Source organism: Hyperolius riggenbachi, chromosome 12 (assembly GCF_040937935.1).
Source record: "Hyperolius riggenbachi isolate aHypRig1 chromosome 12, aHypRig1.pri, whole genome shotgun sequence".
Lineage (NCBI taxonomy): Eukaryota > Metazoa > Chordata > Amphibia > Anura > Hyperoliidae > Hyperolius > Hyperolius riggenbachi.
In genome coordinates, this window is record NC_090657.1 from 16,653,640 (window position 1) to 16,680,011 (window position 26,372).

Consider the following 26,372-nt stretch of genomic DNA (forward strand, 5'->3'; position numbering starts at 1 on the left):
TTCTCCAAAAGATTGTTAGAACAATAGTAGATATCCCTTGGCGCTATGTTGCAGAGACCTGCAGCCACCCAGCGCACAATATACTGACAGGTGGTCATCACCACATAAACCAAATGCAAAAGATCAGATTTGGGATCCTCAAAAAAAAATCCAATTTATTTAAAACTAGTTAAAAACAGGTCCAGAAACTAGTACTCACACCATGGGTCCTTGCAAACAGGACCCTGGTGCATAAACTAGCCTTCAACAAGTGCGCATAAAGTGCTAATTGCAAATATACAGTAATTGGAGTATATAATTGCCCACTTCTCCAAATCCCAACCAGGTTTTGGCCTTCTCCAAATCCCAACCAGGTTTCGGCCATTTAGATTGAATTTACAACAGACAGTGGTGGATACAATACCCTCTAGTCTACAACATATTTTATCCTTGTTATAACAATAACAATAATATTTATATAGCGCTTTTCTCCCTGGGGACTCAAAGTGTTGTGACCCTGCATTATGCAGTCTCAAAGGCTATGGAAAAGGTGAGTTTTTAGCCTTTTTTTTAAAGCTGTCCAGAGAAGGAGCCTCTCGTACTGATTGTGGAAGTGAGTTCCATAGAGTAGGGGCTGCATAGGAAAAGGCCCGAGCACCAAATGTTAAGTGTGTCCTGGGAATAACCAGCTTCATCTTGTTGGCAGAGCGGAGAGAGCGTGGAGGGCAGTGGCGTAACAATAGGCCCTGCAGCCCATGCTATCGCAGACTCCTCGCTCTAGCGGCTGACGTCACTTCCGGAAGTGACGTCAGCCGCTAGAGCGAGGAGTCTGCGATGGAACGCACGGAATAAGGTATGTATCTGCCCGCCTCTGCCCGCTGCCCACACTATATCTAGCTGGAGGGGAGTGCAGAGGGGAGAGCCCCAAGGTGAGGGAGAGGGGGGAAACTTCCCCTCTACCCGCCGACTGTGGCCAAGGCTTTCCCCTCATGCTGCCACCCCTCCAGCCCCCATGAAACGGCCATGAGCGGGCCCGGGGGGGGGGGAGCGGTGGGGCCTAGTTACGCCCCTTATGGAGGGGCATAAAGTTTCAATAGATCCGCTATGTATTTGGGTCCCATGTGGTGTAGAGCCTTGAATGTCAGCAGGCAGATCTTAAAATTGATTCTCCATTTTACTGGCAACCAGTGAAGAGTTTGCAGTACTTGGGTGATGTTTGAGCTGCGGGGGGCATTGCAGTACTGGGGAGATGTGTGGGCTGCTGGGAACATTGCAGTACTGGGGAGATACGTGAGCTGTGGGGGGAATTGCAGTACTGGGGTGATGTGTGAGCTGCGGGGGGCATTGGCAAGGAGTCTGGCTGCAGCATTCTGTACTAGCTGTAAGGGGCGCAGAACCTTATCTGTAGATCCGATGAACAAGGCGTTGCAGTAGTCTAGGCGGGAGGATACAAATGCATGAACCAGGGCAGGTAGGTCTTCAGCTGGGATAAGGTGTTTGATTTTCGCTATATTTCTTAGATGGAAGAAGGAAGACTTGACGACAGCTGATACCTGCTGTCTGAGTTTTAGATTTCCATCCAGGATCTGTCCAAGGTTTCACACAGAGTCTTTATACTGTACGGTATCTCCCCCAATTGCTAGTTTGAGGTGGTGAGCGTTTTGAACTTTATCCATCATGTGTGGACCACCTACCACCAACACCTCTGTTTTTTCAGAGTTCAGCCTCAGCCAGCTGGTGTTCATCCAATTTTGTAAATCCACTAGACACGCATTTATGGATGCTGATGGATCTTGGGTGCCAGGCTTGAAGGACAGATACAGTTGCGTGTCATCTGCATAACAATGGTATCCTAGGCCATAGTTCTGCATTATTTTGCCCAGTGGGAGCATGTAGACTGCAAATAGTAATGGTGATAGTACAGAACCATGTGGAACTGAACTCCATAGGCAAGTGGCACTGAATTAGAGTAGTGTGTGCCCAGACATACTTGCTGTGTCCTGCCAGCAGAGGTGGCCTTAGAGTACGCGGGGCCTGGAGCGAGTGTCATATGCGGGGCCTAGAGACATATGCTGTGGATACACACGTTGTAGAAGCACACACTCTGTATAGGTTAGATAGGTAGGTGCCTCCAGTATAGGTTAGATAGGTAGGTGCCCCGCAATATAGATTAGATAGGTGCCAGCCTGCAGTATAGATTAGATAGGTGCCTGCAGTATAGATTAGGTAGGTGCCTGCAGTATAGATTAGACAGGTAGGTGCCCCGAAGTACAGATTAGATAGGTACGTAGGTACCCTGCAGTAATGTTGGGCGAACACCTGGATGTTCGGGTTCGGGAACGTTCGCCGAACATGGCCGCGCTGTTCGGCATGTTCGGGCCGAACCCCGAACTCCCCGAACATCCCGCTTTTGGGGGCCCTATGCGGTCGCAGGCATAAGGGGGGAGCATGCCCCGATCGCGGGGGGGGGGGGGTCGGAAATTCCCCCCTCCGCTAGCGCTCCCCCTCTGCCCGCTTCCCCATACAAAAGTTTGACGAAAGTAAAATAGTACCGGTGGTGGTGGCTGGCTGCTGCAGTGGCTGGCTGGCACTATGAAGTGACTGAGGAGGAGGAGGAGGAGTAGGACGCGTTGAGGGAGGCCGGGCAGCGGGCGGTTCAGCGGTGGTACCCTTGTGGTACTTCCGCCCTTTCTCTGACCTCACGTCCTCTGCATACGAGGGTACGCGTCATCACGCAGAGGACGTGAGGTCAGAGAAAGGGCGGAAGTACCACAAGGGTACTACCGCTGAACCACCCGCTACCCGGCCTCCCTCAACGCGTCCTACTCCTCCTCCTCCTCCTCAGTCACTTCATAGTGCCAGCCAGCCACTGCAGCAGCCAGCCACCACCACCGGTACTATTTTACTTTCGTCAAACTTTTGTATGGGGAAGCGGGCAGAGGGGGGAGCGCTAGCGGAGGGGGTGGGGGGAATTTCCGACCCCCCCCCCCCCCGCAATCGGGGCATGCTCCCCCCTTATGCCTGCGACCCCATAGGGGGGCCGTATTCGGCCGAACAGGGGCCCTGTTCGGCCGGGCATTCAGCAGTTCGGGCGAACCCGAACAGTTTGGCCGAACACCACCAGGTGTTCGGCCGAACTCGAACATCACCCGAACAGGGTGATGTTCTGCAGAACCCGAACGGTGGCGAACACTGTTCGCCCAACACTACCCTGCAGTATAGATTAGATAGGTGCCTGCAGTATAGATTAGACAGGTAGGTGCCCCGTAGTACAGATTAGATAGGTAAGTAGGTACCCTGCAGTATAGATTAGATAGGTGCCTGCAGTATAGATTAGTTAGGTGCCAGCCTGCAATATAGGTTAGATAGGTGCCAGCCTGCAGTATAGATTAGATAGGTGCCAGCCTGCAGTATAGATTAGATAGATAGGTGCCAGCCTGCAGTATAGGTTAGATAGGTGCCAGCCTGCAGTATAGATTAGATAGATAGGTGCCAGCAGGGGCGTAGCAATAGGGGGTGCAGAGGTAGCGACCGCACCGGGGCCCTTGGGCCATAGGGGCCCCGAAGGGTCCACCCTCTATCACAGTATTAGCTCTCTATTGGTCCTGTACTGGTAATAATCATTTCTATAGATGCTTTGAATAGTAGTAATCCTTAACACACTGTTTCCAATCCCCTTCTTGCACCTCTGACACTGTGGTTGTCCTTGGCAAGTTTTGGTGCGCTGTATCAATTGCTATGTATAAAGGTCTTGGGGGGGCCCTATGTAAAACCTGCACCAGGGCCCACAGCTCCTTAGCTACGCCACTGGGTGCCAGCTTGCAGTATAGATTAGATAGATAGGTGCCAGCCTGCAGTATAGATTAGATAGGTGCCTGCAGTATAGGTTAGATAGGTGCCAGCCTGCAGTATAGGTTAGATTGGTGCCAGCCTGCAGTATAGATTAGATTAGTGCCCCGCAGTATAGATTATATAGGTAGGTGCCCTGCAGTATAGATTATATAGGTAGATGCCCCGCAGTATAGATTATATAGGTAGATGCCCCGCAGTATAGATTATATAGGTAGGTGCCCCGCAGTACAGGTTAGATAGCAAGGTGGCTGCAGTGCTGGGGAGAGCGGGCATAGTTGTTAAAACTCACGTGTCTTCACCGATGCTCACAGTCACAGCTACCATCTATTTCCTCTCCCAGCATCTGTGTATTGGTAACAGTGCCCCCCTGTGGTGACATGCGGTCACGTCATCATAGGGGGCGCTGTTACCAATACACAGATGCTGGGAGAGGAAATAGATGGTAGCTGTGACTGTGAGGATCGGTGAAGACACGGTAGTTTTAACAACTATGCCCGCTCTCCCCAGCATTGCAGAGGGTGCGGGGCCTCCTCAGGCGCGGGGCCTGAGGCGATTGTCCCACTTGCCACCCCCAAAGGTCGGCTCTGCCTGCCAGATAGGAAAGTCTAAAACCAGCTAAGAACAGTACAAGTTAGGCCACAGTAATTCTTCAGTCGCTGGATTAGTATCTTTAATTGTTTATTTAAAAAAATAATGCAAAGCAAAAATAGAAACAATGTTATGTGGTCCAATCATACGTAAAAACAGGTATATTAAGGCTAAGTTCAGAAAGTGGTTTTGTCTGCATGGATTTATTGGTGCTGTGTTATTTTTAGGCATGAGCTCGTCAGAGCTCTGCCGTTAAGATTACGAATTCCGAGTAAAACTGCTTAGTTATTTGATATACCTTAAAATATTTGTTTTTAGCAGTAGATAAATATAGAGTGCCTGTTGCAGCATTTTATTGCTACTGATTTATGCAAAACACAAGTACTCCTCCCCTTTCCTCAGCCAGAGCCCAGCCTCTTTCAGTGACATGAGTAGCATAGGTGATCAGTCAGTATGACAATGTAGCTTAAAGGGTCACTATTGTAAATTAAGTCATTTTAAGTAATGAAATAAGTATGTTGGAAAAGTTTTAAACAATAAATAAGCATAACCGCTACATGAAGCGCCTAATCTGTGGGCATCCCCTCACTTGTATAGTATATGCAGTGTCTGTCCTTGAAAAGCTGGTTTTGGGGGTCTGTATTATGCAATTATTATACATACAATCAGTTTCTTAATGTGTTGTGTTTGGTTAACTGGCCCACCTCAAGTGCTTCTACGATGACAAGACATGAACTGGTTTGAGGTGACTGCCATGGTTTCTTTAGCTGCTACATGCAGCTTTTGTTTTCCTTTTGCACACAGAACTAATACATTGCACTTTAGAAAAAATGTTTTAATTAACCACTTCAGCCTAACTGGCCGAAAATTTTCGTCCAGTTAGGCTGTGCGCACTCCCGTGGGTCGCGCGCTCCCGCGGGCCCCCCACTGCTGGCCGTTAGCCCAGCGATCAATGAAAGGGATTATAAATCCCTTTCACTGATCGGACCCCCCTGGAGAAAAGCCGACAGCGTCTCTTCAGACGCTGCGGCTTTTCTGAGATCAAAAAGTTCCCCGTCTTCATACTTCTTCCTGGGAGCGAGATCGATCGCTCCCAGGACTTTTTGACTGTGGCCATCTTGTGGCCAAATAGCAAACTACACCAAAAAACACTTTGACGTAAATAAAAACATTTTAAAACATTTAAAATCCCCTGTTTACTTCCCACACCATAAAATACCCACATACAAGTTTTAATAAAAAATAAAATGAAAAATTACAATAATAAAAAAAACCAAACATAAATAGTTACCCAAGGGTCTGAACTTAAATATTCATGTCAAATGAGTATATCAATATGATTTATAAAATTATGGGCTTCTAAATAGTGATGGACGCAAATTAAAAAAATGCACCTTTATTTCCAAATTAAATATCGGCGCCATACATTGTTATAGGGACATAATTTAAATGGTGTAATAAGCGGGACAAATTGGTAAATAAAGTGCATAGGTTTTAATTATGGTAGCATGTATTAATTTCAAACTATAATGGCCAAAAGCTGAGCAAAAATTATTTTTTTCCATTTCTTTCTTAATATTCCTGTTAAAATGGATTTAGAATAAATTTATTCTCAGCAAAATGTATCACCCACAGAAAGCCTAATTGGTGGCCGAAAAAACAAGATATAGATCAATTCATTGTGATGAGTAGTGCTAAAGTTATTGGCAAATGAATGGGAGGTGAAAGTTGCTCAGATGTGAAAAAATCTCAACCCTGTAGGCTGAAGTGGTTAATCCATAATTTAATGCCATGAGGCTGCTTCCTAGTGTCTGGCTGTGATAGTAATGAAACGTAAAACAGACACATAACTGGACCTTGACTCCTAAAGGCCCATACCAATAAAACTGAGAAATCCGATGTGAAAATAAACTGATCCAAAAAACAATTGTATCCATCCTCCTTCTCCTAAAAATGACTTTTTAGATATCCCACAGTTTTATTTTATATTTAAATCTAGTTTTTAAGTTTTTACTGTTTCATTGTCTCTGCTCAAAGACACATACATTGAAGTATGCTACGGCTGAAATCTATGAATTATTGACCATTTTTATATATTTTCTGCTCTTAGAAGCCATTTACTGACACAAAAGTATTTTATGGCTGTAATTACTAATCAGTGAGGGTTATGCTATAGTCTGACCTAGTCCAACCTGGTTCCGACCTGGACAGAAACTGTCACTTGCATACCTGATTTTTTAATATTTCAGGCAGAGAAGAAAAAAAAGGAACACAGCCTAGTTATTTGTATGCTTGGCACTGTACATACACACATCTATCTCTTCATGTCACATGTCATCTCGGTTGTCCTTTAACATTGGCTTATTAACACTCAAATCCTTGCACAATCTGGGCCCTGGATACCTGAAGTATATGTTGCAACTGCATCACTCTCCCCCCACCCACCCTCACAATCTTAGATCAAAAGAATCTAATAACTCGGTCACCCCCAGAGTTCACCTCGAAACCTTTGGAGACAGAGCCTTTCGTCATGCTGCCCCTACACTTTGGGACTCCCTGCCACACCCAATCTGGACATCTCCATTCTTGGAAGCATTAAAATCCAAACTGAAAAGTCACTTGTTTCATCGGGCATTTATGAACACCTGCCTATTTTCTCTGTAACACAGTCCAGCCTGCAAGCCTGTATTGGTCTGAGACAAATCTATGCACTTTAAGTTCAATGGTAGAAAAGCACTATACAAATGTAATTGTATTGCAGTATTGTACTGTAAAAGCAGGCAAAGCAACTGGGTTATTATAAAATGATACTTTGAGTGATTTGGGGGTTAATGTTTTAAAGGTTTTTGTACTGCTTTCAGCTGAAGGTTGTGGCACCTCAGAAAATGCCTTTCATGGGCAGACTGTCTCCAACATAATCCTTAAATGGAAAGCTCTGGTATTATTCATACTGAATGCAGATTTGCGGAAGCTTTTGCTTTGTCTTAGAAAGCTCAGTCCATTGGAATGTCCTCGCTTCCTCTGTGGGGACTCTTCATCGCATCTGGAACTTCCTGTTGTAAAGGCTTCTAAGTTCCCCTCTAGATCTCAGGTCCCGATAGTGATAATAGTCCCTCTGCTGAGGAAAATGCAGCTCTATATCCTCTGCAACATTCACCTATTGTGTCCCACCAATCACTGCTGCATCTGCAGCCTCTGGGGGTTTAGGGTATTAAACATGTACATTAAGCTATAGAACAATATCACATTGTATTCCCCCGAGAGTCCATCAGCTGCAAATGTCACCATTCAAAGCTGGGAATTGGAAGTGACTTTCTAAGAATAGGAAGTCTTGTAGTATCATTAGTATTTCCAAGATGTAAAACTTCACTGAGTAACTGTGATCCACCAATTAATGACTTCATCCTACACTCTCTTGCTGATCTCCAAGGACAAGTTTGCCGTTGATCATTGATAAATGCGTAAAAATGCCACAATAATGCGAAGATGCTGGGCCGGACTGATTTTGACTTGAGAGATTTTGATGCACTTACAGTATATTAAAAGGTGAAATTTTATTTCCACTTTAATATTATATTGCCTGCAGTCTAAGCCCCGGTTCACTTTAGAGTTTTTTTTGCGGATCGGAACTGGACCATATACTTTACAATTGGAACAGACACGAACGGATCCAATGTTAATCTATGGGACGGTATACTTCCGTCCGGATAAGTTACCTACGCTCCGGTCCCCGGATCGAAAAAATGCTGCAGGCTCTAATTTTCCGGATCGTTGCTCCCTGCGGACCTGAAACTGAAGGTTTTGCAGGGCAATAGGAACCAATAGAAAACTGAACTTAACAACACACTGGCTATAAAAATTGACCTTTCTAGCTGCTTCCTGTGTACTCTCTATGGTACAGCGGCCATCTTGGCTTGTTTGGCACATGGGCCTAGCAGTGCTGCAGGAGTGGGATCCATCCCAGTTCATTGATTTCTGGAAACAGATGGAAGACATCAGGCCATACAGCATCTAGGACCTGATTGTCCAAGTGCAGGGGCAACCTTCCAAGGAGTAGAGGATGCACCCACCATCTCCTGCGAAGAGCAGGCCTTCGTCACACATAGCAGTAGGTGAAAATTGAAAACGAGGCTATTCCAAGCCAGCAGCTGTAGAAATACACTGGATCCATTGTCCAAACAGCAAGCTCTCTCCTCAACAATGACCACAATGTATTTACAGATCATTCAGGGCTCTGGTGTATATATAGCTATCTTAAATGCTAATTTTAGAACTTCCCCTTTAAACGGAAACTGACACAAAACTTATGCAAAACGGAACTAAAATGGATTGGAAACTGATTTAAACCGATCCGCAACAGATCCATTCGAACGGACAACAGATCCGTTGGAACTGACGTTTTTGGCACGAAACGCTAATGTGAACCGGGCTGAAACCAGAGGTTCTTAAGCTTTTCTAGATTACACTGGCAGCACCCTTAGGTGCCTATTCTTATGTTTCCATATTCACATAGTGTGTGCCAGGTTTTTGGTGGCTACCAAAGTTTGCCCTAGCATCTCAGTACCTACCACGTTGGGAGAAAGGACACATAGCTTCTGCAATGTGTCCTTTTCTCCCTCTTTCACCTCTTGAGGACCATGGGCTTAAACCCCCCTAGTGACCAGGCTATTTTGTTAAAAATTGGTCGCTGCAGCTTTAAGGCCAAGCTGCAGGGCCGCACAACACCGCACATAAGTGATTCCCCCCTCCTTTTGTCCCCACCAACAGAGCTCTCTATTGGTGGGGTCTGATCGCCCCTGCAGTGTTTGTTTGTTTTTATATAAATAATTTTGTTTTTTTTTTTTATTTAAAGTGTGTATTTTTTTTTTTCCCCTCCGTCCCTCCCACCTCCCATGCAGCCAATAACGGCGATCGGCTGTCATAGGCTTCAGCCTATGAGAGCCGATCGCTCTCTTGTCCCCCAGGGGGACAGCCGTGTCCCACGGCTGTCCCCAGTACAGCGCTGCTGCTGATCGCAGCGCTGTACAGAGCAATCAAGCGGTGGTTTCGCCGTTACAGTCTCCCGAGCGGCGGTCGCCGCTTGGAGACTGAAGGCGGAGCTCCGCTCCGCCCACCAAGCAGGAGATGCGCGCGCAGCCTGCGCGCGATCTCCTGCAAATGTAAGCCCCAGGACTTTATGCCAATCGGCGTTAGACGGTCCTGGGGCTGCCGCCGCGGCCACGCCCATTGGCGTGACGCGGTCGGCAACTGGTTAAAGTATTTTTCCTATTACTCTTTTACTATGCTGCATTTAATTATGGCAGTATCGCGCCTTCCATTATAGTGCTCATCTTTTTAAAGATCCTTCCACAGAAGTGCTCCCCCAAGTAGTGCCCCCTTCATTCATAAATTTTCCACTCATTATAACTGCCTACAATTTTGCTCACATTGTATAGTTGCCCCTGATCCACCCTTTCACCCAGCAATACCCATTTGGTCTGACTGACAGTGTTGAATTTTTGTGAAGGCCGCACAGATCATGGTCTATAGGGCTTGCTCCATCCGCAAGGTATGAGGCTGCACTTTGAAGATTAAGGTTGTAAATGGAATAAGAAAAAAACACATTTTGAAGGTAAATGGTAGGAGTTTTTAGGGGAACAAACATTCAAAAGTACCATTTATAATAAAAGTCTAGAAATTTAGGTCTGACTCACTAAAGAAAAGTATGGGGGTTGTCTTGTACACAAGTCAGAACTAAATTTTTGACTCATAGCCGAGGGGGTTGGGGGTGCACCTTTCTCTCAACTTGCAGAGTGAGGCGCAGTGGCCAGCATGCTTTAACTTCCCTTCCACCATCACCTTTTGCTTGGAAAATCACTTCTTTGTATTGCTGACTTTTGATATAAGATTTTAGAGGCATCCATTGCCTGTAAAACGCTGACATTTTTACCAACCAATAGCTGCAACTCTGAGCACACTGAGTAATGTGTGTACTATTAGTGACATTCCCATTTGCACCCATTTATCCAGTGGTAATTGACACTTTCTGGATAAAGGAATTTCCAGGCAAAACCATAGGTCTGAAAGTCCTGGCCACAAAAATTAACAAGGAAAGGGCAGGGGGAAGATACTGGGTAGCAGTGCTTACTAAGGAGGGGAAGTGGATAATTGCTGCACTTGGGGATCTGGAGGAGTTACTGGCTGCCTGCACTTAAAGTGTACCTGAGATGGCTAAAAATAAAAAAAATTATACATACCTGGACTTCCTCCAGCCCTCTTCGGGCTAATCGGTCCCTCGCCATCCTCCTCCACTAGGCGGTCCAGTAATTCTGCCAGTAGTTGCCATTCGGCACTAGCGCAGAACACTCCCAGGGACAAGAACGCAACAGGGAACGTGTGGCTGGGTTGCGCATATGCAGTAAGTCTGATTTGTGGCGTTAACAGGGCTTCTTGCGGAGGATCGAGGCGGTGAGGGAATGATTCGCTTGAAAGGGGCATGAGGGACTGCTCTCTTGTAATTGAACTCCATCCAAGGCACTTTATATGTGGAGAAGGGGTGTAAACCGGTAGCCCACTCTTTAGAGAGCCTGTTGCTGGCTGTGTGATGAGTTGCTAGCCCACAGCCACATTAGAGGCTCGAGCAGGGGGTTGAAGGCCCCTTATGCAGACCTGGTCCACCTGCTCCCTTCCACGCAGGCTGAGCAATAGTAGGTTATTTTAGGAAGAGTTAACACAGTGCATTGTTTGAAAAACTTGAGTCTCTTCCTGACGGATGGACAGGAAGGCTGCTGGGCGCAGATAAGGCCGCATCATACGAGTCTGGCTCTGAGCACGCTGTACACATTTCATGTTCTGAGATTTTGTACAGCGATAGATCACAGAGCTGGCCCGAGACAAACAAACACAAACTATTTCAGTGAAGACTGAGAACGTACTTTGGAAACTCTGATTATTATCATTAGCGTTGGACAGATAAGCTCTGTTTATGAAAAGTGGTGTCGGACAAACTCGTGGGGGAATACCGGTGGGAAGGGTGATGGGGGAGCCAGGCGAGGGTGAGAATTTTTCCTATTGCTGCACTGAAGGGGTCGGAAGAAGCTGTCAACTAAAACTTTATTCAATGACTCAAGTCCATACAAGTAGTATTTTAGCAAGGGAGACTGATGAGCTTAGACTCTTTGGGTGTTCCCACAAGTGCAAGTACGAATCGTGTGTCCTTACAGCAGACGTTTTATGGCATGCGTAGACCAAGGTGCTCTCTTTTTACTCAGAGAGTAAACACAGAGGAAGGCGAAAAACCTTACAAGGCCTTGGCCAATTGACCTTCAAAGGGAAAAATTTCTTCCCGACTGCAGATGGTAGTCAGGTAATTTCCGTGAGAGTTGATCCAGGGATTTATCTAGTGATTATAGCCGTGGATGTCCTTCAATGCAAGGAAAGCGTCCAAGCCCTCTTTAGATGCAAATGTAAAGTTTGCCATAACTACTTCCTGAGGTAAAATATTCCAAAGTTTAAACACTCTTATTGCATAGAACCCCTTTCTAAATAAATGGCAAAAACTTTTTTCCTCCATATGCAGATCATGTTCCCTTGTCAGTTGTATAACCCTAGGGATAAAAAGCTCATCTGTAGAAGTGGGAGAAGAGGGGAAGCTTTTGTATTGCTCTCTGATGTATTAATACATGTTAATCAGGTCACCTCTCAGTCACCTTTTTTTTCAAGCTCTAAATAAGCCCAGATAGTCCTACCTTTCTTGGTAGGTGAGATCTTCCATCCCTCTCTGATTAATTTAGTAGCCCATCTTTGTACCTGTTCTCGAAGGTCAATGTCCTCAGCTGATGCAACTAACTCAGTTGCTCAATTAAATGTTTCTGCTGGTGTTAATGCTCAACCATCCTTATCCAGTGTTCCTAATGTACCACTTCCAGAACCCAAAATGCCTTTGCCTGAGAAATTTTCTGGTCATTGTTCTGATTTTAGCAACTTTCAGAATCGTTGTATGTCTTATTTCGAGGTCAGGGCCAGATCTTCTGGAACTGAAGCCCAGAAAGTCACCCTTGTTAAAACACTACTTCAGGGTTACTCTCAGACATGTTCTTATGGTCTAAAAATCCTGATCACGAGGCACTTACCTCAGTTGAAAATTTATTTAAGGCAATGGCCACTATACATGCAGATCCTGACATTTCAGCCACGGCTGCCCGTAAATTGAGAGACCTCCGACAGGGCCGACAGGGCCGTTATACTGCGGAGGAATATGCTGCAGAGTTTAGGAAATGGTCTGTGTCAGTTAAATGGGGTGAAGCAGCACTGTTAGACCAATTTCTGTTGGGGTTATCTGATGCTGTGAATGATGCTCTTATAAGACACTCTGAACCTAAGACCTTGGAGGATGCTATCTCCTTGGCCATACGGGCAGATAGGCGTATCAGATACCGTCGACAAGGTAAAACTTATCCCAGTTCTGGTAAACAGGGTAATGCCTCTTTCGTCTCAACTGAAGAGCCAATGCAGTTGGGATATTATAAACTTTCTCCTGCAGAGAAACCTAGGAGGAAAACAGAAAACTTATGTATGTATTGTGGTGAAAAGGTCATTATGCTCAGTCTTGCTCTGCAAAACGGGTTCTAGAAAACTCCAGCACCTAAGTGAAGTAAGGGGACTTCACTTGGGTGAGCAGTCTTCTCCCCTTAAAAGTAAAAAAAATTGTGTTGCCAGCTACTGTCTCCTGGAACAGTAGATCCGAGCATTGTCAAGCTTTTATTGACTCCGGGGCAGCCGGAAACTTTATTGATTTTGTCTTTGCTACTCAGCTGGGTATTCCTGTCGAACCGTTGCAGACCAAAATTTTCGTTACTGCCATAGATGACACCCCTCTGCAGTCCAAGACTCCTATTTCTGTCACACCTGTAGTCTATCTGCAGGTAGGGGTCATGCATTTTGAGTCAATACAGTTTTTTGTACTCAGGATGCCATCCTGCCCATTGGTGTTGGGGTTACCCTGGCTTCAACTTTATAATCCTTGTATCGATTGGTCTTCCGGGCAACTCACCAGTTGGTCACCTTTTTGTCAAGAGGTGTGCTTGAGGGGGTGGCAATTTCAAGTTTAGGGGTGAAGTCTGATGAGATTCCACCACCTTACCTTGAATTTTCAGACATCTTTTCTCACACAATCTGCAGATAAGTTATCACCTCATAGACCCTATGATTGCCCTGTGGAATTGCTGCCCGGCACCATGCCACCACGAGGGCATTTTTATAATCTAACTGGTCCTGAGAAATTGGCCATTAAACAGTATATTAAAGAGAACCTAGATAAGCTATTTATCAGACCCTCTACATCACCAGCAGGGGCAGGGTTCTTCTTGTGGAGAAAAAAAGACGGGGGTTTGCGTCCCTGTATTGATTACAGGGGACTCAATAAAATTATGGTAAAAAAAAGTTATCTGCTACCATTGATCGATGACCTTTTTGCACAGGTTTCTGGGGCCAGGATCTTTTCTAAACTTGATTTGAGGAGTGCCTATAATTTGATATGCATACGCCAAGGAGATGAGTGGAAGACAGCCTTCAACACACAAGACGGGCATTATGAATATCTTGTCATGTCTTTTGGCCTTTGTAATGTCCCGGCTGTCTTCCAAGATTTTGTGAATTATGTATTCAGAGATGTCTTAGGTGAATTCGTCGTAATTTACCTAGACGACATTCTTATATATTCTAGCACATTGTCAGAACACCGAATCCATGTGAAATATGTATTACAGAAATTGAGGGAAAATTCTCTGTTCGCTAAGTTAGAGAAATGTTTGTTTGAAGTATCTCAAGTACCCTTCCTGGGATACATATTTCTGATTCAGGTCTTTCCATGGATCAGAAAAAACTCTTGGCAGTCTTGGATTGGCCACAACCCAAGGGTCTTAAGGCTATACAATGCTTTCTGGGGTTCGACAATTATTATAGAAAGTTTATCAGAAATTTCTCTAAGTTGGTTGCTCCCATAACTGATTTGACAAAGAAAGAGTTTTGATGTCAAACTCACACCACCTGTGGTTCCAGAAACAATCTTACCTCCTAGTCTAGTCCTTGCTGCAGTACAGACTTTCCTGATGTACATGCTTTATTGCAGCCATTTCAGTCAGACAGTCCTCTTGATAAACCATCAGATGTGGATTTTGTTCCATTGCAATTACGTCTACAGGTCCTTCAATTATTTCGTGAGTCTAAACTGGCAGGTCATCCGGGAGAGGCCAAAACTTTGGAACTTCTGTCCCGTCATGTATGGTGGCCTTCCATTAAGAAAGATTGCAAGGCTTTTGTGGCAGCATGTGCCACTTGTGCCAGGGGTAAAGCCTCTTGAATTGCTGCGCGAGGTCATCTCATGCCCTTGCCCATCCCATCTAGACCTTGGTCCTATTTAGCTATGGATTGTGTGGTGGATTTACCTCCTTCGGGAGGAAAAAAGGTCATCTGGGTCATCGTCGCTCGTTTCAGCAAGATGACTCATTTTGTGCCTCTTTCTGGTCTGCCCTCTGCCAAAGAATTATTTGTGGTTCACATATTTCGTTTACATGGAATTCCTGACAACATTGTGTCTGACCGGGGAGTTCAATTTGTGTCACACTTTTGGCGTGAATTCAGTAACAATCTTACCTTCCTCCAGCGGGTCCCGCGGCATCTCCGAAAGCGGGACTTCCGCTCCGGCATCTTCTCAGGGCATCACCGGCATCCCTCTGACATCATCTGGAGGCATCCCCAGCACTCCTGCGGCAGAGCTCCGGCATCCACGCGTGCGCAGTGCGACTGAACGGTCGCATGCAGCACAGGGCAGCCTTTACAGGCTGAGAAGGCGTGTCCATAGGTGTCAGCTGTGATTTCATCAGCTGACACCTCTCCTGGGGGCTGGGCTCAGGAATTACCTTCTGTGTATATAGGCCGGAGCATTCACTTGCTCGGCGGCCTTGATACTAATCAGTTCGCTGATATTTAGGTCTAGCTAGTGATTTGAGCTACATTAATATATTGTGTAGATGCACAAAATATATTTACTCCAGTTAGTCAGTCTTTGCTATTTTCATATATTCTTTATTATTTTTGTAGCATCTGATTGTATATCATCTGTGTACCAACTTCTTGCCTGCCTCCTGATCTTGCTCTTGCCTAGTCCTTCTGTACCGCTGCCATCTGATACACGTGTTTGACTCGGCCTGTCTTGACTACTCTTTTGCTTTATCCTTCTAATACGACTGACATCTGACTAATGTGTATGACCTAGCCTGATACTGACTTCGAATTGCCTCACTCCACTGTACCACGTTATCTCTGACTCTCTGTGTACGACTTCGGCCTGTTATCACTACGTTTACCACGCATCAGCGTGATAGGGAGCAGTGATACGGGCTGTGGCAGAATAAGTAGAACTCAGGTGTGCAAAGATCTCATTACTACTGGCATACTCAAGGGATCGAAGCCCCCACCGCAAGGGACGCTAGCGTTGGATATGGCCAACGAATAGAGATCTCATCACCAGAATCGTGAGATATAAAGGTATCTAGCAGGATGAGGAGAGGAGACAGGTAAGGGGGACAGTAGATGTAGAGAGCTGGGAACCAGGTTATGCTAGTGGTGGTGGGATCTTTGCATTCCTAAGAGTTAGAAGAATCCAGCAGGGAAAGGGAAGCCTATAGTGTTAGATATGGCAGGTGTGTGATCCTAGAAACTGAGAAGTGTAGAAATTCCACCACTCGACACCCCAAGAGAAAAATAATCCTGCAAAGTGAAGGAGAATGAGTGCAGTAGGTGTACAGAGCTAGAAGCTTGGGAGTGCTGAGATTTCATCTCTGTATTCCCAGAGAGTGAAAAAAAGAAATTGTAATGATTTCTCCAACATTTTTCATCATCTGCATAGCTATTTAAAGTACAGCTGTGATGCAGAACCTGGTGCTGCCACCACCCTGGCTGAGCCCTGCTGAATCCTATGCAGAATGACTTTGGGGTGAGGCATTCGGTTTCTTGCCCACTGTACAGCCAAGTTGTTGGTCATAAGCTGTAGTTTTAGGATTGGAATGATAGCTGTAGATGGAGGAATGATAGCTGGAGACATTCTTCTATGGGATGTCATCACAGGATGTGCACTGTTGTGTTGTATAATACTGTCCCCTCTCCTCTTATCGCCACTCTGATTGTTTTATGTATCTTCAGAGCTTACTACACCAACATGCTGTTTATAAACCTGATGATGTTAAACATTAAAAAATTAAAAATGTTTTATATAAGCCAGTATAATGTTGGATGAAATATTTAATTTGGTTTTCTGTTTACAGACCATTTTTGTTTCTTCTGCTTTCATTGCATTTGGTTTTATTGTGCAGCTGAGAATAGGCAGCTTCTAGTGAGAATCTGTGTAATTTTGTCCATCTTGATCTTGGCAGCAGGACTGAGCTACTCATCTCTGTTCTTGGCTGTGGTTTCATTGTTTCTTGCCCGTTGTTTGGTTACCTCTAGGGCCTAGCCTAACACTAAACCTCCACCAAATCTTGACCTGGCTTTATGTTAACCACTCTCTGATGCCCAACTCTAATAATACTAACCTCTGCCTACATTATGTTCTTTCCCCATTGACTACTTGCTGTAACCTACACTCCTACATCATCTTCACCTTCAGCTAGGATCTATAGCACTGGTGTTTTGACAGGCAGTATATTAGCTGTCATGCAGAGTAACCCCATCCAGGGCAGTTTCTAGGCTAAATTGCACCCAGGGCGAGAGTGTAAAAATTGCGCCCCCTTCCCCCCACCTCCGTGGACTCGGGAACCCTTAATCTTTAGGAACAGAAACACAGCCACAGGTCACAAGTAGCTCTGCCTACTTTCTAGTGACCAGCCTCTCATCCAGGAGGAAGCAGGAAAACACACAGGCGAGGAGAGCCTAGAAAGCCGACTCCTCCATGGGCGCCGTGCACTGACAGCCTGCAGTACCGCTACAAGACATCAGGTGTCATCACATGGTGGTGACATGATGACGACTTGAAGTCTGACGCAGGCAGCCTGGGAGGAGTCAAGAAAGGTGATCACGTTGGTAATCTTCTTTCTTCTTCCATTTGGCTGCACCGTGCGTCACCAGCTCCCTAGCGGTAATGTCCTTCTGCCTGCGCCCCCCTTCATCTACTTGCTGGTCTGCGCCCAGTGCGGTCGCCCTGCCCGCACTGCCCAAGAAACTGCCCTGACCCCATCCACTGAACATCCTGATCAGGCATGGTCGGAAGAGCCCATTTCCATTTCCGGGACAATTCCGCATACCGTCATACCGAAATTCCGCATACCCGCACATTCCGGCGGTATTCCATGGTATTCCGCGGTATTCCGCATGTATTTTCCGTAATTTTTATCCGGACTTCCGTAATTTTCGAATGATTGCGTCTATGTTGTCTATTGTCAATAAAGTTGTTGTATATTACGGAAACGTGATTGAAAAGTATACTTTCGTAAATTTCAGCCTTTTTTTTAAAATGCTGTTTTTTTATATGCGCACGGTTTGGGGGGTGGCGCCCAGGCGGAATTTCGCGTCCATGAGCTTGTTGTCATGATTGGTCAACTCATTCCGCATCTCCTGATTGGTCAATTCATTCCGATTCCGATTTTACAGGAATTCCGCATCATTCCGCATTCCGGTTTGACGTTTCCGGATTCCGCGGGACAATGCGGAAACCCCAATTCCGGCGGAATTTCGGTATTTTAGCTTCCGCGGAACTCGGAAGCTCATGCCTGATCCCGATGTGGGATTTGCCACCACTTGTAATGGCATTTCACTGCCAAAATTGACCTCTATGCACTAAAGAAAAATGCACCAGTGTTCGTATCCATGCTGTCTCGATTATAACGTTTTTGTCTGGTGGCCTTTCAGCCAAAAAGGCCGCCACTTGCTGAATAAAATGCCTACCCCAGGAAGAGCTTAAAGTGAACCTCCGGACTAAACATCTACTTAGCAGAACTGAAAAGGCTTGGTGTTTCTTTAACAGTTTCACAGCATCAGAACTTTGTTTTTCTTACCAAAGCATCATTTTTAGCTGCATTTTTAGCTAAGCTCCACCCATCAAAGAAAAAAAGCCCAGGCTTTTTTTCCCTGATGCTGTGCAGAGCATGATGGGATTTCCTATGTTGTTATTCATGTTGCCTAGCAACTGGGAGGGGTGATCAGCACACAGGACAGTTGGAACTGTGTCTCATGCTCCCTGTCACCTCCTTTCAACCAAAAAGATGGCTGCCATCATGAAATCAAATATTTGCCTGTTCTTTTAAAACAGTGTGGGTAAGAGATTATATTACCTATCTATTTTAATTAACATAACTAATGTAATTTAATGACAGTATGTTTGTTTAGGCTGGAGTTCCTCTTTAATATTATCTTCTCATAAAAATAAGTGTCTATGTGTAGATGTCATTTGAAAAACCAGATGCAATATACATGCCCAGAATCCCTGACTATTTTTGGGGTAACAAATCACCCAGTACTATTGGAAACTATCATTTTGAGTGATGGAAATCTAACGTGTATAATAACGTGTATTGTATTGAAGCATAAGTACTGTTTGTATACTAGAAATTTGTAATTTTTTTTTTCATTTTTCTATAGATACTACAGAAAACAACCTCAATGTAAGTACGAAAACATAAAGTGTTCTCCGAATATATACATGTAATGATCCGCTCAGCTGGCTGCACAGGCAGACAGCTGTTTGACCATTCCTTATGTCTGAGAGATGCAGGTCTCTGGAAAAGAGACCTGGCTTCATCTTGCAACTTTCAGAGTTGCTTTGCTGAGGGATTTGCATACATGCAAATTGCCCAGCTGTCTCCTTTGAGGGCTGGCAGTAGAAAAGTATTCTGCTCCCAGAAGGCTTTGCTGGTCATAACGGTTTGTTAAATACACTCCTGGAGTGTCAGCCTTCCCTGTTGGATTGTTATAGTTATCTTAGAGTAATTCTGCGGACTGCACTAGGCAGCTCCTCTAGTGCAGCTAGCCTGCTTGTCTGTTTTGTCTATGTTGCCTCTCTGCTGTGATTGTCCTGTCGCCAACGGTGGTCGATAGGAAATCGTCCTGTCTGTCTGTGGGTGCTAACCAGTGCAGCGGTTGCTACTGGTAGCCCCTTTTGTTTCATCTGTCTTACTTGGATTGCACCAGCCTCTAGCGGTAGCGGCTGTGGATCCTTCTGATCTGCTTTCTTGGAGTATAGCTGGAGCAGCGGTTGCCACCGGCTATCTCATCTGCCTGTCTTGCTTGGATCCCACTAGCCCCTAGCGGTAGCGGCTGTGGATCCTTCTGATCTGTGATCCTGTCCCTGAACCCGGATCGCACTCGCTCTGGCAGTAAGAGCAGTGAATCTTTTGTGTCCTGTCCCTGAACCCGGATCGCACTTGCTCTGGCAGAAAGAGCAGTGGATCTTTCCTATCCTGTCCCTGAACTTGGATCGCACTCGCTCTGGCGGAAAGAGCAGTGGATCTGCTAAGCTCAGTTGCTTTACTTGGATAGTACTCGCTCTGGCGGAAAGTGCAGTGGATCTTTCCTATCCTGTTTCCCATCCGTCTGTCTGTCTTGTCTGATATGAACGCTTGCTGTAGGCTCGGTGAGGTAACCGTTAAGCAAGCGCTCGCGTTCTCTGTTTCGTGTTTGGGTGGCGGGGGTTAGTTAGGCGTGCTTGTCTCTGTTGTGCTTAACGTGCGGAGATCACGCTGTAAACGCGTTCGCTGTTGCGAATGAGTGCGGTGTTTGCGTTTAGTTACCGTTTGTTATTTTTCTCATTGTATGATTTGCTGTGCCTTTGCTACTCTCGTGACACAAGGCTAAAGCAAGACAGGGCACCTCTGGCAATCGCCTCTCTCGCAATTGCGTTCCTACTTCGTTTCTGCTGTTGTGTGTGCACCGTCGCGGGTTGGCAACTAGATTGGTGCACACACTTACATTCGGTCCCTGTGCTCATTCTCATTCGCAATCGCTTCTCTTGCGATTGCGTTCTCACTTGGTTTCCTCTGTTGTGTGTCCACCGTCGCAGGCTGGCGACTAGATTGGTGGACATACATACATTCCTCCTCTGTGCTTATTCGGTCTTGTGTCGCTGTTCGCAATCGCCATCTCTTGCGATTGCCTTCTCACCTGATCTTCATGGTTGTGTGTTCATCGTCGCTGGGTGGCACTAGATTGGTGGACACACATACACTCTGTCGCTTTACTCTCTCTCTTTAAGGGCTATCTTGCCCTGCGTTTCTTCCCTTCGTACAATTTCTGTCTGGCGTCTGTGGCAGGGCAGAGGAGCTGTTCCTCTGCACTCCACAGCTCCATCTGCCGACAGGAATTTCCCTCTACAGGTGCATTGTACCTTTTGCTGGGTTCCCTCAAATTATACGCTTGTGGAGGATTTCCGCAGTGTCAGCGTCCTGTGCGCTGACCACGGAAAGAATTCCACAATCGTTACAATACAATATGTAGAACCTGTTGCTTACCTTAGAGGACAAGAGAGGAACGGGGTGGGGGGAGATGGGAAGGTGGGGAGGGGAGGGGGCTCTGAAGAACAGGATAGGAAGAGATAGAGGGGCAGAGAAAAATGGAATAAGAGGGGACAAGGGGGGAGGGGCCGTGAAATAGGGATGGGGATGAGACAGAGAAACTGGATGGAAAGGGAGAGAGGCAAGATTTAGTTAAAGGAAGAGGCAGGATTCTGTGAGCATGAAATAAGGAAAATAAGTGCCCATTTTCGTTAATAAAATTATTGTTAATATCTACCAATATTCTTCCTTTTTAAAGTGTAAATAGTGTAAATTATCATAATAAAATATTGTATAGATTAACAATATTTTACTTAACTTAACCTAACCCTACCCTGTGGGGAAACACTACATATATTGATATTGGTATTGATATTAATATATATTATTGATCAAAAGTAACAGGGCACTTTGATTCTAACCCTACTCTCACACGGAACCCTCCCTTCCTGACGCCTAAGCCTAAACCCCCCCCCTTCCTGACGCCTAACCCTAAAACCCTCCCTTCCTGATGCCTAGGCCTAAAACCCTCACTTCCTGACGCCTAAGCCTTAAACCCCCCTTCCTGACGCCTAACCCTGAAACCCTCCCTTCCTGACGGCTAAGCCTAAAACCCTCCCTTCCTGGCGCCTAAGCCTAAAACCCCCCTTCCTGACGCCTAACCCTAACACCCTGCCTTCCTGACGCCTAAGTTTAAAACCCTTCCTTCCTGACACCTAAGCCTAAAACCCTCTCTTCCTAACGCCTAACCCTGAAACCCTCCCTTCCTGACGCCTAAGCCTAAAACTCTTCCTTCCTGATGCCTAACCCTAAAGCCCTCCCTTCCTGACGCCTAAGCCTAAAACCCCACTTCCTGACGCCTAACCCTAAAACCCTGAATTCCTGAGACCTAACCCTAAAACCCTACCTTCCTGACGCCTAACCCTAGAACACCCCTTCCCGACACCTAACCCTAAAACCCTCCCTACCTGATGCCTAACTCTAAAACCCTCCTTCCTGATACCTAACCCTAAAACCCCCCTTCCTAACCTTATAATATTGAAAATGATACATTTTAAAATGGTAACTTTCAAAAAGGAATATTTTCTAATTACTAAACATTAAAAATGTCAAAAACTAGAATGTTGTAATTTTTAAAACACTAATTATCCCGTACCCCAAATTTCTGCTTTGGGCACCTTATAGCTGATATTTGCATTAGCATGGGGCGTCCAAATTTCATGTCCCGGCAAGAAGGAGGGAGGAGAGGGACGAGGAGAAAGAAGAGAGAGAGAAAGAGAGGCTCATAGAGGATAATGACAAACAGGAGGACGGTGACAAGGGATGAGGAGAGAGAAGAGACAGAGAGGCCGATAGATGAAAATGACAGACAGGAGGAGGGAATGAAGGGATGAAAAGAGACAGGCTGGTAGAGGAGATTGCCAGACAGGAGGCGAGTGGGGAGGGTTGAAGAGAGAGAGAGAGGTGATGAAAGAGGAGACTGACAGACAGGAGGAGCAAGGAGAAAGATGAATAGAGAGAGAAGAGATCGAGAGGCTGGAAGAGGGGACTAACAGACAGGAGGAGGGATGAGACGAGACAGCTAATAAAGGAGGATGACAGACAGGAGGTGGGTGGGGAAGAATGAGGAGAGAGAAGAGAGACTGGAAGAGAAGAATGACAGACAAGAAGAGGGTGGGGAGGGATATAGAATGGGGGGGGGGGGAGAGAGATAGAGGGTGATAGAGATGATAATCAGGTAGGATGACAGGCATGAGGAACGAAGAAGGTGAGACAGACAGATGTGGAGTTTTGAGGAGAGAGGTGAGGTCATCAGAAATAATAGGGTCGCATCTCTGGAAGTTGAGATGAAAGAGTTAAGTGTCTGAGTTTAGAAAGCAAGGCCACAGTAAATGAATAAGTGCGCCTAAATTCATACTATATAAACAATGTGGAATTAGTCATTCTTGGCCCCAGCGTCTTGTCATTGTTAAGATATTTCCTCAAATATGTTTTTTCAAAGGCCACGTCTTAAACGAAACCTGTCAATAGAAAGAGGAGGAAGGAAGCCCACTCCTATTTCCTTAGCAGCTCCATCAATTTTATATCTCCCTGGCTTCCACAGGCTTCTAGAGAGCTGACACTATTTTCTTTCCTCCGCATTCTCTCCCGGCCTGTTTACATAAACCCAGCAAGGAAAGCGCCTGTTTGTGTGCCGCTGGCATGATATACTGTTGCATTGTTCAGGGGGGCCCGACTGGACTATTAGGGAAGAAAGGCTGGGGGTGGGATTTAGTGAAATAAGGTTAGCTGGAATTTTAATTCAAATTTGCACTTCATGTAGGTGTGTAGAGGTGGGAATGTAGAGGCGCAAAACTCTTCCTGGTCGAGTACTCCGGCACAATAACAAGCTGAGATTAGGAGCACCCTTACAGAAGATGCTTCTAATCTCAGCTTGTTACCTGCATACAGTGAAGACACCTGGGAGGACCCTGAAATCTTTCTGGATGATGGGGGATCAAATACTTATTTCCATGGTTACAGTGCACATCAAACTCTGACTTTGGCACACTTTGGGTTTTTGTGGTTCTGCTTATTTTGTTGTTTTGTCTCTCGCAGCTACGATAACCCTACCATTACAATTGCAGACTGGTCATTTCTTGGGCAGAGGGCAAGCAAGCAAAACACTTTGTTTCAGTTTGCCTTTTTTGTTTTTTATGTGCATAAAAGAATGTTGTGCTGTAGTTTTGCTGTTAGGTGGCTTTAAATTGAGATTGTGTGAACGTTTTCAGGAACATTACATTGGAAAATGAGTTTTGTGTGGAACTGATACTTGTCTTACCAACTGACTTTAAAGGATACCTTAGTCCTTAATAAATTCACAAATTCACATAAATTGACGCCCTGAGTGTGTGTGTGGGGAGGTGTGCATAGGCTTACCGCCAGGCATGCTCAGATGTACCAAAATTCGGTTCGGGTACATTCGAATTCGGGTCCGCATGACATTCGGATTCAAATTCGCCTTCGACTGCGAAATTCGGTTCGGATTCGGATTCGGTTCGGGTGTCGGTTTCAAAATTCGGTAAAAAATTTGTGTTCGGAAATTCGGAATGCGGTTTTTTTTTTTAAAAGGGAAATCACATTGAAATAGGTGTAACTTAAAAAACAATACAAAAAAGTGACATATGGCATTGACAGCAGGCAATGTATTGTGTGGACCCACAAATCTCATTCAATGTCAGGCCTACACTGCTTTACAACATCAGGCAGTGTATCCCTCAACTCCCTCCTCCCTCCGGGAGGAGGGTCTCATCTTCCAGGGACGTGTAGAATTTCAAAATCCAGCTTATATACCTTGACCAGAAATTGAACCCAGGTCTTGGCCAGGCATTGAACCCAGGTCTGAGTGCTTGGTAGATAGCTCTCTTAACCGCTTTACCACCACCAACACTACATGCTGAAGGCAGCCTAGCATGTGCAATTACGATATATCCTAGAGAAAAATGAGCTTGCTTAAAGATTTGTAGGCTTTGAAAAGCCAGCTTACACATACCTTGGCCGGGAATTGAACCCAGGTCAAAGTGCATGGTAGATAGCTCTCTTAACCACTATACCACTACCAACACTACATTCTGAAACCATCCTAGCATGTACCCTTATGATATATCCTAGAGAAAAATTAGCTTGCTTAAAGATTTGTAGGCTTTGAAAAGCCAGCTTACACATACCTTGGCCAGGAATTGAACCCAGGTCTGAGTGCATGGTAGATAGCTCTCTTAACCGCTATACCACCACCAACACTACATGCTGAAGCCAGCCTAGCATGTACCATTGTGATATACCCAAGAGAAAAATGAGCTTTCTTTCTCTCTCTCTCTCTAAGACTTGATGGTTTTAAGCTGAAAATTCACTTCAATGGCGTCAATGGATACCAGCAGAATTTCACAGTCAATTTCAGAATTCTGCCGGATTGAAAAAGCAATTCCGTTCCGACCAAACAGAATGGAATGACCAATTTCCGCCCAAAATTACGGAAAATACAATTCCACAGAAAGCGGTGACCATCCCTACTAGAGAGAGAGAGCTGAATCTACATGGCTATCTGGGGTTCTATTCAGACAACTGTTGAACACAAAAGGCAAGGCCATGCCTGGGTGGGGTTGAACCACCAACCTTTTAGTTAACAGCCAAACACACTAACCAATTGTGCCACAGAGACTGTGTTCTATTCCTGGCCAATGTGAGTTGGCTTTTGACATACTACACATCCTTAAGCAAGCTCATTTTTCTCTAGGATATATCATAATGGTACATGCTAGGCTGGTTTCAGAATGTAGTGTTGGTGGTGGTATAGCGGTTAAGAGAGCTATCTACCACGCACTCAGACCTGGGTTCAATTCCTGGCCAAAGTATGTAAGCTGGCTTTTGAAAGCCTACAAATCTTTAAGCAAGCTCATTTTTTTCTAGGATATATCATAATGGTACATGCTAGTCTGCCTTCAGCATGTAGTGTTGGTGGTGGTATAGCGGTTAAGAGAGCTATCTACCAAGCACTCAGACCTGGGATTCAATTCCTGGCCAAGGTATATAAGCTGGCTTTTGAAATTCTACAAGTCCTTGACAGATGAGACCCTCCTCCCTCCGGGAGGAGGGGGTGAGGGGGTATAAATACAGCAGGAGCGACGTGTGGCACAGTCACACAAGTGCGTGGCTCTGCAAGATGGCCGTCGCCTTATATAGAGGAGGGGAGGGCCAGGTTCCCCTCCTCTGATTGGTTGTCAGGTCCTCGGCTGGAGGACCTTTTATTGGCCTAATGACGTCATCCCCGAATTCCGAATTCGAATTTTAACCCATTCGGCCTTGGAGTGCGCACATTCGGGAAAATTCGCATTCGGATTCGGATCGTTTTGAAAACTTCGGGTTCGGGTTCGCATTCAGGAAACCTTAAAAAACGCCCGAATTTTCGGGTAAAATTCGCATTCGGGGTCTATCTGAGCATCCCTGCTTACCGCCCCTCCCATGGCCCGACGTTTCACTCCATTTCCCCACAATAGCTCCCATACCAAAAGGTCCTGGTCAGCGCCCTCTGACCCGGAAATACTATGCTGCGCGGCCGGTATGTCCATAGAACACAGGGGGGCCCCTGCACATACTGCGCATTCACAACATAGTATGTCCGGATCAGAGGGCACCGACCGCGCCCACCAGGACCCAATGAACGGGAGTTATAGTGGGGAAACTGAGGCAGACGTCGGGCCAGGGGATGTGCGGTAAGCCTATGAAAACCTCCCCACATACATACACAGGGTGTCAATTTATGAATTTATTAAGGACTAAGGTATCCTTTAAAGTGTAACTGTCGGGCATAAAATCAAAAATCTATTTTTTATTTTTATCTGGTAAACAAGTAATAAGGATATCTCAACAAGAGGTTAGCGCTCACAGCAAATAAATCCT

The 26,372-nt window shown here is 45.6% G+C and overlaps 1 protein-coding gene across 1 annotated transcript in view; it reads left to right on the forward strand.

The window, feature by feature from the left end:
* Positions 1 to 26,372, forward strand: part of PECAM1 (platelet and endothelial cell adhesion molecule 1) — a 121,345-nt gene that overhangs the window by 87,032 nt on the left and 7,941 nt on the right. The window contains exon 14 of the mRNA XM_068263830.1: positions 19,030 to 19,052. Coding sequence (XP_068119931.1) covers positions 19,030 to 19,052 — 23 coding nt within the window. The remainder of the gene's footprint in view (positions 1 to 19,029; positions 19,053 to 26,372) is intronic.